This window comes from Schistocerca serialis, chromosome 4 (assembly GCF_023864345.2).
Source record: "Schistocerca serialis cubense isolate TAMUIC-IGC-003099 chromosome 4, iqSchSeri2.2, whole genome shotgun sequence".
Lineage (NCBI taxonomy): Eukaryota > Metazoa > Arthropoda > Insecta > Orthoptera > Acrididae > Schistocerca > Schistocerca serialis.
In genome coordinates this window covers 863,638,833-863,653,158 of record NC_064641.1, presented here as the reverse complement: position 1 = coordinate 863,653,158, position 14,326 = coordinate 863,638,833, and the positions used below count along the sequence as shown (strand labels likewise).

At 39.7% G+C, this 14,326-nt stretch overlaps 1 protein-coding gene across 1 annotated transcript in view; it reads left to right on the top strand.

Annotated features, from left to right (window-relative positions):
- LOC126473517 (tyrosine-protein phosphatase Lar) overlaps positions 1 to 14,326 on the top strand; it is a 591,250-nt gene that overhangs the window by 542,147 nt on the left and 34,777 nt on the right. Inside the window, exons 16-17 of the mRNA XM_050100619.1 lie at positions 2,730 to 3,001; positions 11,331 to 11,549. Of these exons, the coding sequence (XP_049956576.1) occupies positions 2,730 to 3,001; positions 11,331 to 11,549 (491 nt within the window). The remainder of the gene's footprint in view (positions 1 to 2,729; positions 3,002 to 11,330; positions 11,550 to 14,326) is intronic.

The following is a 14,326-nucleotide window of genomic DNA, read 5'->3' as shown; positions in this document are numbered from 1 at the left end:
GTGAATTAGAAAGTAACTGGAGATCTGATATGAAAAAAGGCGAAAAAGTGTTGGTTAAGTTGATCCTGTGGTGAACTTGGGTTGGTAGACAGCGATGTGCATGAAGGTTAGGTGGTTGTGTTGCCGCTAAAACACGTTAAAGGATGGAGAAATTCGGGAAAATTTCGAAAAAACGTGTAAATCTATTAAAAGGAGTGGTGTTGTGGTGAAAGATTATGAAAATGGGGCTAACAATTGTCTGACGAAGAAATAATGACGTTAAAACCTGTGGGGAGTGCCTAAAAATGATCAGTGATGTGCGAAAAACGGAAGTGGAAATAAAGTGAAAGTTATTAGAACTAGCCGAAATGGTTGTTTAATACGTGAAAGCAGCTGTTATTGAACTAGAAATGGTGGATTTTATAGCAGCGGTAGTGTTGAAAGCGGAAAATAAAAATTTTTTTGGTTATGGTTTGGAAGTCGGTTACGTATTATTGAGTATATATAGGCGGGATAAAATTGTATTACGGTAAAAAGGGGAAGGTGAATACAAAGTGAGACTGTGGATGGATATGTGTGGGTGTGCGAGTGTATACCCGTCCTTTTTTCCCCCTAAGGTAAGTCTTTCCGCTCCCGGGATTGGAATGACTCCTTACCCTCTCCCTTAAACCCCACATCCTTTCGTCTTTCCCTCTCCTTCCCTCTTTCCTGATGAGGCAACAGTTTGTTGCGAAAGCTTGAATTTTGTGTGTATGTTTGTGTTTGTTTGTGTGTCTGTCGACCTGCCAGCACTTTCATTTGGTAAGTCACATCATCTTTGTTTTTAGATATATTTTTCCTACGTGGAATGTTTCCCTCTATTATATATATATATATATATATATATATATATATATATATATATATATATATATATATATATATATATATAGGGAAACATTCCACGTGGGAAAAATATCTATAACAAAACAACAAAGATGCTGTAACTTACCAAACGGAAAGTGTTGGTTGTTGATAGACACAATAAAAAACACACACACACTAAAAAACACACAAACATTGTGTCTATCAACAACCAACACTTTCTCGTTTTTTATATATATATATATATATATATATATATATATATATATATATATATACATATATCTGTGTGTGTGTGTGTGTGTGTTTTTGGGGCAGCAATAGAGCCATCACTGGGAGTCACTAACAATGTTTAATGATTGATGAGTTTCTTTATTGCCTGCATCAATTTAGAATTGACTGTGGATGTTTTAAACAAATGTTGCCGTGTATGTGCAGTTACATGTACATGTGTTGGTGCCAGAATTGTGTGTCCTATTTTAGGTTGAAGTACTTGGCCTCATAACTGGCTAATGAGGGCAGATGCAGATGACAGATACTGGTTCTCAATATTTTGTAATTATATATTCTTAGGAAGGTATATTAGAGGTATGCGTTTTGTGAATTTAATTTCTTCAGTTTTCTCCTCTTCATTGAACTTACAGCATTACCAGCTCCAGCCTGGATGTTTAACTGGTTCAGTTAATGCACCATGGTGGCAACTAGCATGTTTTCTTTGGTTCACCTCCTGTATGCTGCACTGCCTGTTCTTCTTAAGGTAGTGTGGCCAAGTCTTTGGCATTTAAAGCACCTCATTGGATTTGGGATTAAAGGCTTTACTTTCAGTCGAACAAAGTCTGCCTTAAGATACTCTTGTAAAACAAGATAAAAAAAGATAACAGTTTCCTATAGCAAATCACTTACCTTTTTTATCACATTGCACACCTCTGTGATTCCCATCCTTTTTTGCACTTTTATTGTGTCTATGTCCATTATAAAGGCTGAGCCACACAAGTCATAACATTGCTTGTAGTCTGTGAACAGTTCAAAATATTGAAACAAGTTAACAGTTCAAATACTGAAACAAGGTTTTTGCCAAATACTAGAAGCAGAGGAGCATATAATTTGGACAAGTCAATTTTTGTGAAGTTCAAATCTTTCTCCAGCTGTTGGTATTTCGATTTTATTGGTTCCCCAATTCAGTTAAGGCAAATATTGGGACAGTTCCTTTGGGGGGGGGGGGGGGGGACTAAGTTTCTGACTTTCCTTGTTGATTTTTGGCTTGTGGTTTGATTCTAATGACTTAATTGTCAATAGAATATTAACCCCAGATTACTAAAACCTCATAAAATTTATGATTGCAGTTGGTACCCATTAGCGGTTCCTGCCAATCTCGTATCATCAGCATAGGGTATAAAACAGAACAATTTGTAATTAGTCTGTATGTGCCGTATGGCTGGAGACCTTATAATTTTAATTAACTAATGAATAAACATAAGTTATGTCATCCTTTGAATAACATATTAAGTAGAAAAATTTACAATGGTTTAGTAACAATGTAACAACCCCCCCCCCCCCCACCCCCCCAATACTGTTCTAGGGTTAAACTGTAATATTCCTTCCTTTCACTCTTGTGGTTAAGTATATATAATAAAAAATATTGAGAATCGGTACCTGTCCTCAAGTGTTTTCTGTTCCTGTCAAGTTTTCCACCTATTAGTTGAGAATTATGTCTGTGCTTTTATTACATATGACAAATTGATGTCATTTGTCTATGCTAGTTTACATAATCCAGAATCACTTTGTAACACAATACACACAGCTGCAAACATTTATTTTATGTGGTGTGTACTAGGAGCAACAAAATCATGATAATGTTGTATAAAATATTTATTTACCTCTAACAGAAAAAGGTGTGGAGTACGAGTTCCGCGTAGCTGGTCAGAACAAAATTGGTTTTGGTCAAGAAACCATTAAATACATGCTGACACCAGAGGGACCTCCAAGTGGGCCCCCGAGTAACATCTCGCATCATTTCCAAACGCCAGATGTTCTCTGTGTCACTTGGGGACCTCCACTTCGGGAGCACCGCAATGGACAGATAGTCCGTTATGATGTTCAGTTCCATAAGAAAGTAGATTATTCTACAGTGATTGATCGTAGTACAAATACGACAAAGGTGAGTACCAAGATCTTTTATTAGTTTCTCTTTCTAAACAGTCTAAAATGTGATGTTGTTAGAACCCTTTGCACGAAAGGTATGAAAAGAGAAATTTATAATTATCAGTTTCTATATTAGCATCTCTCTCTAAAGCTTTAAAAGTAATAAATTACTCAAGAATGCTTGAGCATATCTGCCAAACTAAGAGTCCAAGTCAGTAATAACTTTTATTCCAGCATGGCATCTCTATAAAATATACCATTTACTGAATTAAAATGATGGAAAATTCATGATAAAAACAGTAGATAATCTTTTTGTAGATCAATGTTGATCAGAAGTTGAATTGGAAAAATGTTTAATCATTTTAAATGCTTGAATTTAACCACTGCTGCTTTGTGTGTTCTTACTGATTTTGCCAATAAATGTTTTAGACAGTTAACTAACACATTGTATTTATGCCAAGATGATTATACATGTAGGTATGAAGTATTTATTGAATAAACATTATGAGAAGCATTCATGTGAATTTTACAGTCAAAATGATTTGCAATAAGCATGTTCCTGGGGAAATTCTTCTGACAGGAAGTGCAGTGTAGTAAATAGACTTGTGGTTGAAATAGATATTAGCATGGGTGTGAAAGAACACTAATTTAATATTCTCTATCAAAACAACAAGCTTTACTTGGAGAAGGATAAACTTCTTGCATATAACTAACAGAACGAAAGAGTGAATGAAATTCCAGCATACTCAGTGTACTTAACAGAACATCTCTTAGGAATTACAGATGTTGAAAGTTACATGTTTTTGATTACAAGCTAGTATAATATTATTGTGAAACCAACAAAATAACACTAAGAGTTGGTATATATATAAAAATTATAGTTCAGTCCCAGGCCCTATTTGTTGGAAAATGTTGTTTCCAACACCAGTAAGAATCAGTTAAAGTGGGTTGTAATAAGGATATGGAAACTTCTGTGAAGAATCATTGTTTATGGAGATCTTAATAATTTATGTTATGGATTCTTCTGCTGCTGCTTGACAGAATAATTTAATATTTATCAGAGGGAAACCTAAACTGTGGTCTGTGGTCCAGAACAGCCAGTTAGAGCTACAACTAACATGGATGTTTATTTAGTCAGTTTCATTAACGAATATTAGTTGGCACCATACATATTACTTTATTTACCACTATTTTGGATGGATGTTGTACTTGGCAAACATTGGTTGGTTTGAGAATGGGCATAGTCTGAAACTGGTCACCGATTAAATAAACATCCATTTTAGTTGCAGCCCTGGCTGTCTCTTTTGCATCACAATCCAAAATGAGTTGCTGACCCACATTGCCCAGCACACTGGAGTTATAAAAACTGTGGATGTTGTACAATACAATACTGTAGAACATCAACAGTTTGTGTATTTCATTGACACATTTTAACAATTATTTTGTGGTAGATGGTAATGATTGAGGACTTATAGAGTCCAGTTATGGATAATGTCCTGTACTGACATGCAAATCAGGGTTGAAGTGCGAAGTACAATGACCGCTGACAACTTGTTTTTAGACTCAGCTATCAGGTTCTACGAAGGTAACGCCATTCCATCTCCAATAGTGATGCTGGTAGTAAAACACTGTGATGTTCACAGCAATCCTCAAAATTATGATGGCTTTATTTTTAAGTTAAATTCAGTGATTTATATGTGCAAATGATTATTATAAATAGATCACCTTATTTTTGAATGTATGGTTTGGGGTAGTATGAATAATAAAATATTATTGGGTTTCCAACTGCATCAAGTGGTTAAACTCCCACAAGCATTCAGCTGAGTACTCTTTTGGCCTTTGTCAAGCGGTAACTGACTGCCAACCCATCAGTGGCTGTGCTGCTGGCTGTAATTTCACTGGCACTCATTATAGGAGTTGGACAGAAATGTGAAAACAACAAGAGAAGTTGCATGCTTGAACATAAGTGCAAATGTTAGCCAAGTCTGCAGGTTTTGCTGTTGTATTTGATCACAGATGGCACCTGTGTAACATACGCACTACATGGCAAGCGTCAGTTGTGGTCAGAACAGTGCTTTGTGTAGTTGTGAATGCATTATGTCAAAGCTACATGAATTCAAAGTGGACAAATTGTTGGGGCTTGTATGGTGGTTGCTGTAACCAAGGTAGCCAAAGTGTTTGATGTTTCAATAGGCATTGTATCAAAGATTTATAGCACGCACAAGAAAAGCATAAAAACATCATCAGCTAAGTCACTACACAAATAAAAAGTTTGTATAGGGTGATCATGACCGACGGTAATTGAAGGGGATTGTGATGAAAAATAAAGAGGACAGCAGCTCGAAAAGTCACTGCAGAACTGAATATTGCACATGTGAACTATGTCAGCAACATCAAGGAAGCTCCATAAGCAAGGAATTGCAGAGCGAGCTGGAATTTCAAAGCCAGAGTCATAAAAACTGGACTATGAAACAATGGAAGAAATCCATTTTCTTCAGATCAGTGTTGTTTCACACTGTTTCCAACTCCTGGCTGAGTTTACATCCCGACAGTGAAACATTGCGGGTGTTCGGTGATGAGTTGGGCAGCTGCATTGTGCTATTTAATAGACCCCATATTTACTCTGCAGGGTCAAATTACTGCCAAGGAGTATGTGACCATTTTGGATGGTCAGATCCATCCCATGATACAATGTTCCTTCCCCAGTGGTGATGTTGTGATTCAAGATGACAGGGCCCTGTTCATACAGCTCACATTGTCCTGGACTGGTTTTGTGAGCACAGGTATGAATTACTGCATCTCCTCTGTCCATCACAGTCAGTGGTTCCCAATATTATTTAACCCTTGTGCTTTACTTTGGAGAAAAGGATGCATGATTGCTATCCACCTCCATCATCATTACCTGAACTTACCACTATTTTGCAGGAAGAATGGTATAGGACTGCCTTGAAAACCATGCAGGATCTATATTTATCTATTCTGAGACAATAGAAAACTGAAACTTCCTGGCAGATTAAAACTGTGAGCCGGACCAAGACTCGAACTCGGGACCTTTGCCTTTCGCGGGCAAGTGCTCTACCAACTGAGCTACCCTAGCACGACTCACGCCCCGTCCTCACAGCTTTACTTCAGCCAGTACCTCGTCTCCTACTTTCCAAACTTTACAGAAGTTTGGCAGAAGTAAAGCTGTGGGGACGGGGCGTGAGTCGTGCTAGGGTAGCTCAGTTGGTAGAGCACTTGCCCGCGAAAGGCAAAGGTCTCGAGTTCGAGTCTCGGTCCGGCTCACAGTTTTAATCTGCCAGGAAGTTTCACATCAGCGCACACTCTGCTGCAGAGTGAAAATCTCATTCTGGAAACATCCCCCAGACTGTGGCTAAGCCATGTCTCCGCAATATCCTTTCTTTCAGGAGTGCTAGTTCTGCTAGGTTCGCAGGAGAGCTTCTGTAAAGTTTGGAAGGTAGGAGATGAGGTATTGGCAGAAGCAAAGCTGTGGGGATGGGGCGTGAGTCATGCTATGGTAGCTCAGTTGGTAGAGCACTTGCCCATGAAAGGCAAAGGTCCCGAGTTTGAGTCTCGGTCCGGCTCACAGTTTTAATCTGCCAGGAAGTTTCACATCAGCGCACTCTCCGCTGCAGAGTGAAAATCTCATTCTGGAAATAGGAAACTGTTTTGAATGGAAACGGGTTTCATATAGCACGTTGTTGTTGTTGTGGTCTTCAGTCCTGAGACTGGTTTGATGCAGCTCTCCCTGCTACTCTATCCCGTGCAAGCCTCTTCATCTCCAGTACCTACTGCAGCCTACATCCTTCTGAATCTGCTTAGTGTATTCATCTCTTGGTCTCCCACTACGATTTTTACCCTCCACACTGCCCTCCAGTACTAAATTGGTGATCCCTTGATGCCTCAGACCATGTCCTACCAACCGATCCCTTCTTCTAGTCAAGTTGTGCTATGAACTCCTCCCCAATTCTATTCAATACCTCCTCATTAGTTATGTGATCTACCCATCTAATCTTCAGCATTCTTCTCTGGCACCACATTTCGAAAGCTTTTATTCTCTTCTTGTCTATTTATCACCTATGTTTCACTTCCATACATGGCTACACTCCATACAAATACTTTCAGAAACGACTTCCTGACACTTAAATCAATACTCGATGTTAACAAATTTCTCTGCTTCTGAAATGCTTTTCATATGCCATATTAGATGCAGTAATGTCTTGTGTTTTTGGTGTTTCTGTATTGTTGCCCACCCCTGCACCTCCAGTGTCCATTGTGCCCACTTCAGCCTCCTGCCAGCTGCATTATACACTGTACTAAGTTGCAGTGTGCTGTCCTTATTGAGGGTGTTTTCTGAAGTTTTAATTTCAACAGCTTCTTGCACACTGTACCAGGAATGGTTCATTGTAGTAATGACTCAGATGACTAGTTTTTGAAGCACATTCTGTCAAGGATGGGCAGAACACCTTGCATGTTCTATGTGGCACTGTGCTGCAGTGTGAACTGTTTATCCGAAGTTGTAGCAGCCACAATCATATAGTATATTATATACGCCAAGCAGTCTGATTGCTATACTATCCCTCACAGGGCTCATGTATTGTCTTATTGGGAGCCTAAAGACTGTTTTGAGGTTGTGTATATTTAGGAGCTGTCTAATCTTCCCCTTCACTGAATGATAAAATCTCAGGAAACCAAATGCATTGCTGTGAAAATCTTTTGTTTGCACGCTGCTCACGAAATAGGCTTTCGGACCTGGTGGTGATTGTAGCCATTTTCACAGAGGACTTTTTTTTAGATATTTCAGTTCTTATGTCATATTTTCAGCATCTTACACAATACAAGGTGTGATTCAGAAGTTTCAAGACTGATTCATTTCTGAGTAGGGGAGCCGGTTCCGCTGGGTGGGGGAAGTAGTGGGGGTCTCGGGGAACGAACTGATGCTGTGGCAGTTGCCTCCGGAACCCTGGAGAGTGCGCATCACTTGCAGTGTGAGTGTGTGTCATTGACCTTGGTCGAAAAAGTGGGAGAGGTGAAAATGGAGCAGCTCTTGGAGCAGCGTTATGCGATTAAGTTTTGAGTGCTACTGAACAAAACTGCCACGGAGACTCTCGGTACGATTCAAGCGGCCTTTAAGGAAGAAGACATGTCCTGTGCAATGGTTTTCATGTGGTACAAACATTTCAAAGATGGCCACAGGAATGTTGAAGACGACAAACGCTCTGGGAGGCCATCATCAAGCTGAACGGATCAAAATGTGGAGAGAGTGCGGGAACTTTTAAACAATGACCGTCGTCTTAGTTCTAGATTAATTGCCGATGAACTGGGACTCAGTCAGAGTATGGTGTGGAGGATTGTGATGGAGAATTTGATGATGCGAAAAGTGTGTACCAAACTGATGTCAAAAGTTTTGTTGGTGGATCAGAAGAAACGGCACATTACTGTTTGCCAGGAAATGCTCCAACAGTTGAATGTTAATCCAAACCTTCTGGAGAAAGTGGTTACTGGTGATGAGACCTGGGTCTACATGTATGATCCTGAGTTGAAGTGTCAAAGCTCAGAATGGCACACTGCTTCCTCACCTAAGCCCAAGAAAGCTCGCATGAGCAAGTTGTGTGTGAAGTGCATGCTGATTGTTTGTTTTTTTATGGTAAAGGAGTGATTCACAAGGAGTTTGTTGCTTGTGGACAGACTGTCACAGGTGACTTTTATGCTGGAGTGTTCTGCTGCTTGAGGGATCAAGTTTGCCGCGTCCGCCCGGCGATCAAGGGCAATTGGATTCTCTGCCCCTTACTACGCGCCCACTCACATGTCGCATGCCGCCACCGAAGTGTTGGTCAAGTTCAACATAACAACACTGCCGCAGCCACCCTACAGCCCCAACTTGGCTCCAAGTGACTTTTTTCTCTTTCCCCGAATCAAGACAGGCCTAAAAGGGAAGTGATTCCACTCCATCGATGCCATCCAGCAGGTTTCGATGAGAGCCCTTGACATCATGACACCCGAGACTTCCAGAAGGGCTGTGAACAGTGGAAGACACACTGACAGTGCTGTGCTGATGCTGAAGGATCATATTTTGAAGAATTTTAGTCCGCTGTACTTAAATGTCCAATAAAGTATCTAGTTCTGAGTTAAGTCGTGAAACCTTTGAATCACACCCTGTTATTTGCATGATACACTAGAATCTTCAGAATACTGTGCTTCTATGCCAGATTGTGGTGGCTGAATTCATGCATATACTGGCAAGGGTAGGTTTCCCATGTACATAATGGCTGGGACACTCACTGGTTCTTCAATGGACAAGGATGTCAATGAAGGACAAGGCACTATCTAACTTTACCTCCATTGTGAACTTGATATAGTCATGAGTGCTCTCTTGGTTTTTCACAACCATGGAATGCCAGATAATAAATAGGTCATTGACATGAAATAAAAGCAATTAGTCATGACCATGTCCTCAAATTTCTCTATTAAAAAAAAAGTTTGCTACTGGTGAAGTTAATGGGCTTCGCAATATTGTCCATCTTTTGATTGTAATACTGTCCATGAAAAGAGGTGGACCCCTTTTTGTAAGTTATTGGCTTCCATGATGTGCTGGTACAGCCATCTCAATAGTGGAATGTCAGTTATGATGATATGAAGGTAAGGTCAATGAAACACCCAGTCTCTGAGTGGAGAAAATCTCCGACCTGGCCAAGGGTCAAAACTAGATCCCTTCAGTTAGCATCCACTGCACTGACCTTCAGCTACTGAGGCAGACAAGAGGAAGGACATGCCAAGATGTGCTTAAACAGTATGACATTCATGCTGTCAAAGACTGAGAGAGAAGTCCACATAATCTTCAAGGGGAACATCCATGTATAATGAGAATAACACTGGAAACAATTTATAAATCAAATTATGAAAATTTTCTTTTATTAAATACAGTCATACACCACTGTGAATCCTGTTCTCCCATAAAAGATAAAACTAAAATAAAAATATTCAGGGTGCAAGTTCAATCCTCAGTGTCGTACATTTTACATAACAATAAAAAGCTGTATTACAATCATTACTAGTGTAATGAAATCCTCCATTTTCTTATAAAAAGAGCAAAACACAGGTGCTATGTTACAAAAACACTCCAAAAATAAAGCAAAAATAATCTTAAGCATGTTAAACAAGAAATAAAGAAAAACAGTGAGATGTCCGAGGTTAAGCCACACTTATTGTGTGGATGCTATTTCTAGTAGAGTATTTGTAGTTGAGTATCATTAGCTACAAAACCGACTCTACAAAAATAGACAAAGAGCCCTTTAGCACACTATCCACAAGTTAACTATCTTTATGTATCACTTTATGGGAAACAAATGTAGATGGGCTACTCAGCCACCTGTATGAGATGCACAGGGAGGTGCACATCAGATGGTGTGTTGATTCAAAGTCAGCTATCCTGTGGACTGGAGTTATTGCATAATGGTTCATACAAATTGTGGCTGACTGAAATGGTGACACTGGCCGAAGCTCGACACACAAATATGTGAATGGGTTGTGTTGATCCCAGACTCTGAGATTCAAGAGCACTGAGTCTGGGCAGACAGTGCTGTGAGCACATCATTGCCTAGGTTTACTGTTCAGGCGTCTCACCAAACTCTTGGGGGTTTCATAGGATAGTGTACCATGGTTAGAGTTGTTAGAGGCCCTATTGTCATGTATGAGATCCTGGAATGGATAAAACTACATGAGGAGCTCATGCAATGGATGTAGACCACAGAATGCCCCCTTCTGTTTCTCCACCTATGTTTTGCTATGTGAAATTGGCTGATTAAACAACACTTTACACTTTAAAAGCCCATCTGCTTTATTGCGGTTTTTATTAATAGTACATTGCATAGATTGAGGATCTAGAGATTGGTTGGAGGGATTAGAATGGATTTAAATAAAATTAAATAGGTTATACAAAAGTATCTAGCTACCGAACATGCTCTTCAGCATGACTGAGGGGACCTGAGAGCCTTCTACACCCAGGGGCTGTTTGGATCCTCCACCTGATAGTAATTTGCCTGAACTCCAGAGATAGAAAGTTGCCCTTCAGCATGTGAATATGCAGCTATGGTACAGGTGTCACGGATAATCAGAACAGAACTATGAGTAACTGGAAACAGACTTAGGCCAGAATTTATGCAAGAGGATCAGATGTTTGCAACAGATTCAAAGAATTGTAAAATTTCCAGTAATTCTGAAATGGAACTTAAATGCCAGTTAATGGTAATATAAGATATTTCAATAGTTTGGCTTCAATAACATCATTTATGTTATGATAGTATCATAATTTATGTTTGTAATATTCATTGCTTCTTTGTTTACAGGCTGTGTTCATTAATCTAGATGAAAATACAGATTATGTCTACCACATCAGAGCCCATACCAGCCAGGGGCCAGGACCGTACAGTGAAAAGGTGACAGTACACACCGAGAGGGACATTGTGCGTGCCCCAATGAGTGTGCAGGCCGTGGCTACTTCTGACCAGAGTGTGGAAGTTTGGTGGGAAGGTGTTCCAAATCGTGGCAAAGTTATAGGTTACCAGGTAAGACAGCAGCAACTTTATAACCTTAGAGATGTGTTGTATTATTTTCTAGGTGAATTTTTGGTTGTGTTAGAGTTCAGTCTTTCTGTTTCTGTTTTTAAATGATAGTTTGTTATTCTATCTACTAAATGTACAAGTGAAAAAAAGCATTTTACATTATTATTATTATTATTACAGGATTAATCAGTACAAAGATTAATTAATAACAATATCTTGTTGTATTCCTGTTATCCTCCACCAAACCCCTCTTTATCCAGCACATCTTCCTTGTCGATGCTGCAATGTTCCATTACTCCATTTATGTGGTCTGTCCAAGAACGTCGTGGTCTTCCGCGCTTACGTCTGCCGGGTGGTTTCCATTCATAAACCTTCTTTAGCCATCAATGACCTGGCATTCTCGTCATATGCCCATACCATTTTAATGATTTTCTTTCAATTCTGTCTATCACTGTATCATTTGCTTTCATTATAGATCTTACTTCATCATTAGTTTTCCTTTTGATACTTGATATTCTGGCACTCCTATGCAAATAATCCATTTCCTTTTGAGATCCACATTTAAGGTCCATAGTTCTGATCCATAGCATAGCACTGATTCGACCATTATCTTACCTACTCTTTTCTTATTGCTGTTGAAAATATTCTTATATTTTATATTCTTTTCATATTTCTCACTGCAACATAAATATTTACAGCACATCAGCTTTTGTGACATCTGGTATGCTTCATTACCAATATAACAGCAGCATAAAAATCTACTTTGTTGCAAACTTAAATTGTGAGTAAAACTACATCAGTTTGCTGTTAATTACTAGACTCCTCATTGAAATAGTGTGTTACGTTTATCCTTGTGTGACTGCAGCACATCATGAGATTATACAGTACACAGATTCAATAGGAATGTTTACTATGTACTTCAGTCAAGATGATTGTATGACATCAGGCTACAGTTAAAAGACTTACGAATGTCAGTGTCCACTCATTTACTTACACTGTCTGTAACATTTTGAGCAGTATTCAGATGTGACATTTCTCACTGCTTATTAAAACAGTAAGTTCAAAACATCATAAAGTCATAGAATTGACCAAAAAAAAAAAAAAAAAACCAGAAATATTGGCACACATGGGCTGTCAATTATTCAGCATGTGGTGAATTCAAACTAGCAAAATTCCTGTAAAATATTACATAATTTTGATTTAAATCTGGCAGCAATGCAGTTCAGGCACCATTCCTTGAGATGTTTACACTTGGATTCCATGGGTGAGCTACACCACATATAGTAAGGACCGAACAGTCACAACTTTCCGTTTTGCAATGCATATCATTTGATTTTAGGAGAGTGGAAACGAAATGGTGAATCATGTTATGTGTTGGCATACTCTGTTAAAGATCTCTTGACCTATTAAATGCTACAGAGCAGTATTTACTAGAATGAATTATTTCTGTCATTGAATTTAATGGAGGAAGCATTATTTTATATGGCCTTTCTGTGATTTATTACCTCAAACCATAAACTGTTAATGCATTGGATTGGACACCTCTCTGCCATCAAAAAGTCCTTTCATTTTTTAGATGAAAGTGCTCTTCTTCATAAAACAGACTTGAACCAAGTGAAACAATAGAAAATCCAGGCTGAAATGTAACAGTATTGTGAAAAAGGGCAGTTGCTACTCACCATATAGCGAAGATGCTGAATTGAAGATAAGCACAACAAAAAGACTGTCACAAAGTGAGCTTTCAGCCAACAAGACCTTCATCGGAAATTGACAACATACACACCAATGCGCGCATGTGGGCGGGAAGGGGGAGAGATAGCAGGGTAGGGGTGGGAGACGGTAAAATGCTGCTTGTGGGAGCTTACAGTGACGGCAGGAAGAGAGGGTATGGCAGGTAGGTGCAGTCGGGAGGTTTGACAGAGGACAGCAAGTGGGAGGGGGGCAGGGGGGGGGGAAGTGGCAGGAAAAGAGAGAAGTAAAAAGACTGTGTGTGTATGTGTGTGTGTGTGTGTGTGTGTGTGTGCGCGCGCGTTGGTGGAATAGACCTGTTTAGTGCTGGCATGGGAACAGGGGACGGACTGTATGGGTAAGGTCAATGACCAATTGTGATAGAGCCCAGAAGGGTTGCAGGAATGTAGGATATATTGGAGAGTGTTCCCACCTTCACAGTTCAGAAAAGCTGGTGTTGATGAGAAGGATCCAGATGGCATAGGATATGAAGCAGTCATTGAAATTAAGAACGTCATGGTAGGCAGCGTGCCGAGCAGTGGGGTAGTCCAGCTGTTTCTTGGCCAGTTTGTCGGTAGCCATTCAAACGGACAGGCAGCTTGTTAGTTGTCATGCCCACATGGAATGCAGCACAGTGGTTGCAGCTTAGATTTTAGATCACTTGACTGTTTTCACAGGTAGCTCTGCCTTTGATGGGATAGATTATGCTTGTGACTGGACTGGAATTTGTGGGATGGGTCTTGCATCTAGGTCTTATTACGGGGATATGAGCCATGAAATGAGGATTTGGGAGAAGGGGTTATGTACGGATGGACGAGGATATTGTAAAGTTTCAGTGGGCAGCAGAATACCACTGTGGGAGGGGTGGAAGGACAGTGGGCAGGACATTTCTCATTTCAGGGCACAATGAGAGGTAGTCAAAACCCTGGTGGAGAATGTGATACAAAGTCAAAGGGGAATGCTCATCTGTGGGTGGAAGGTGGGACTTTGGGAGGTGGTTGGTGACTGGAAAGATAAGGCACAAGGTAATTACAGTCATGCCATGAAATGAG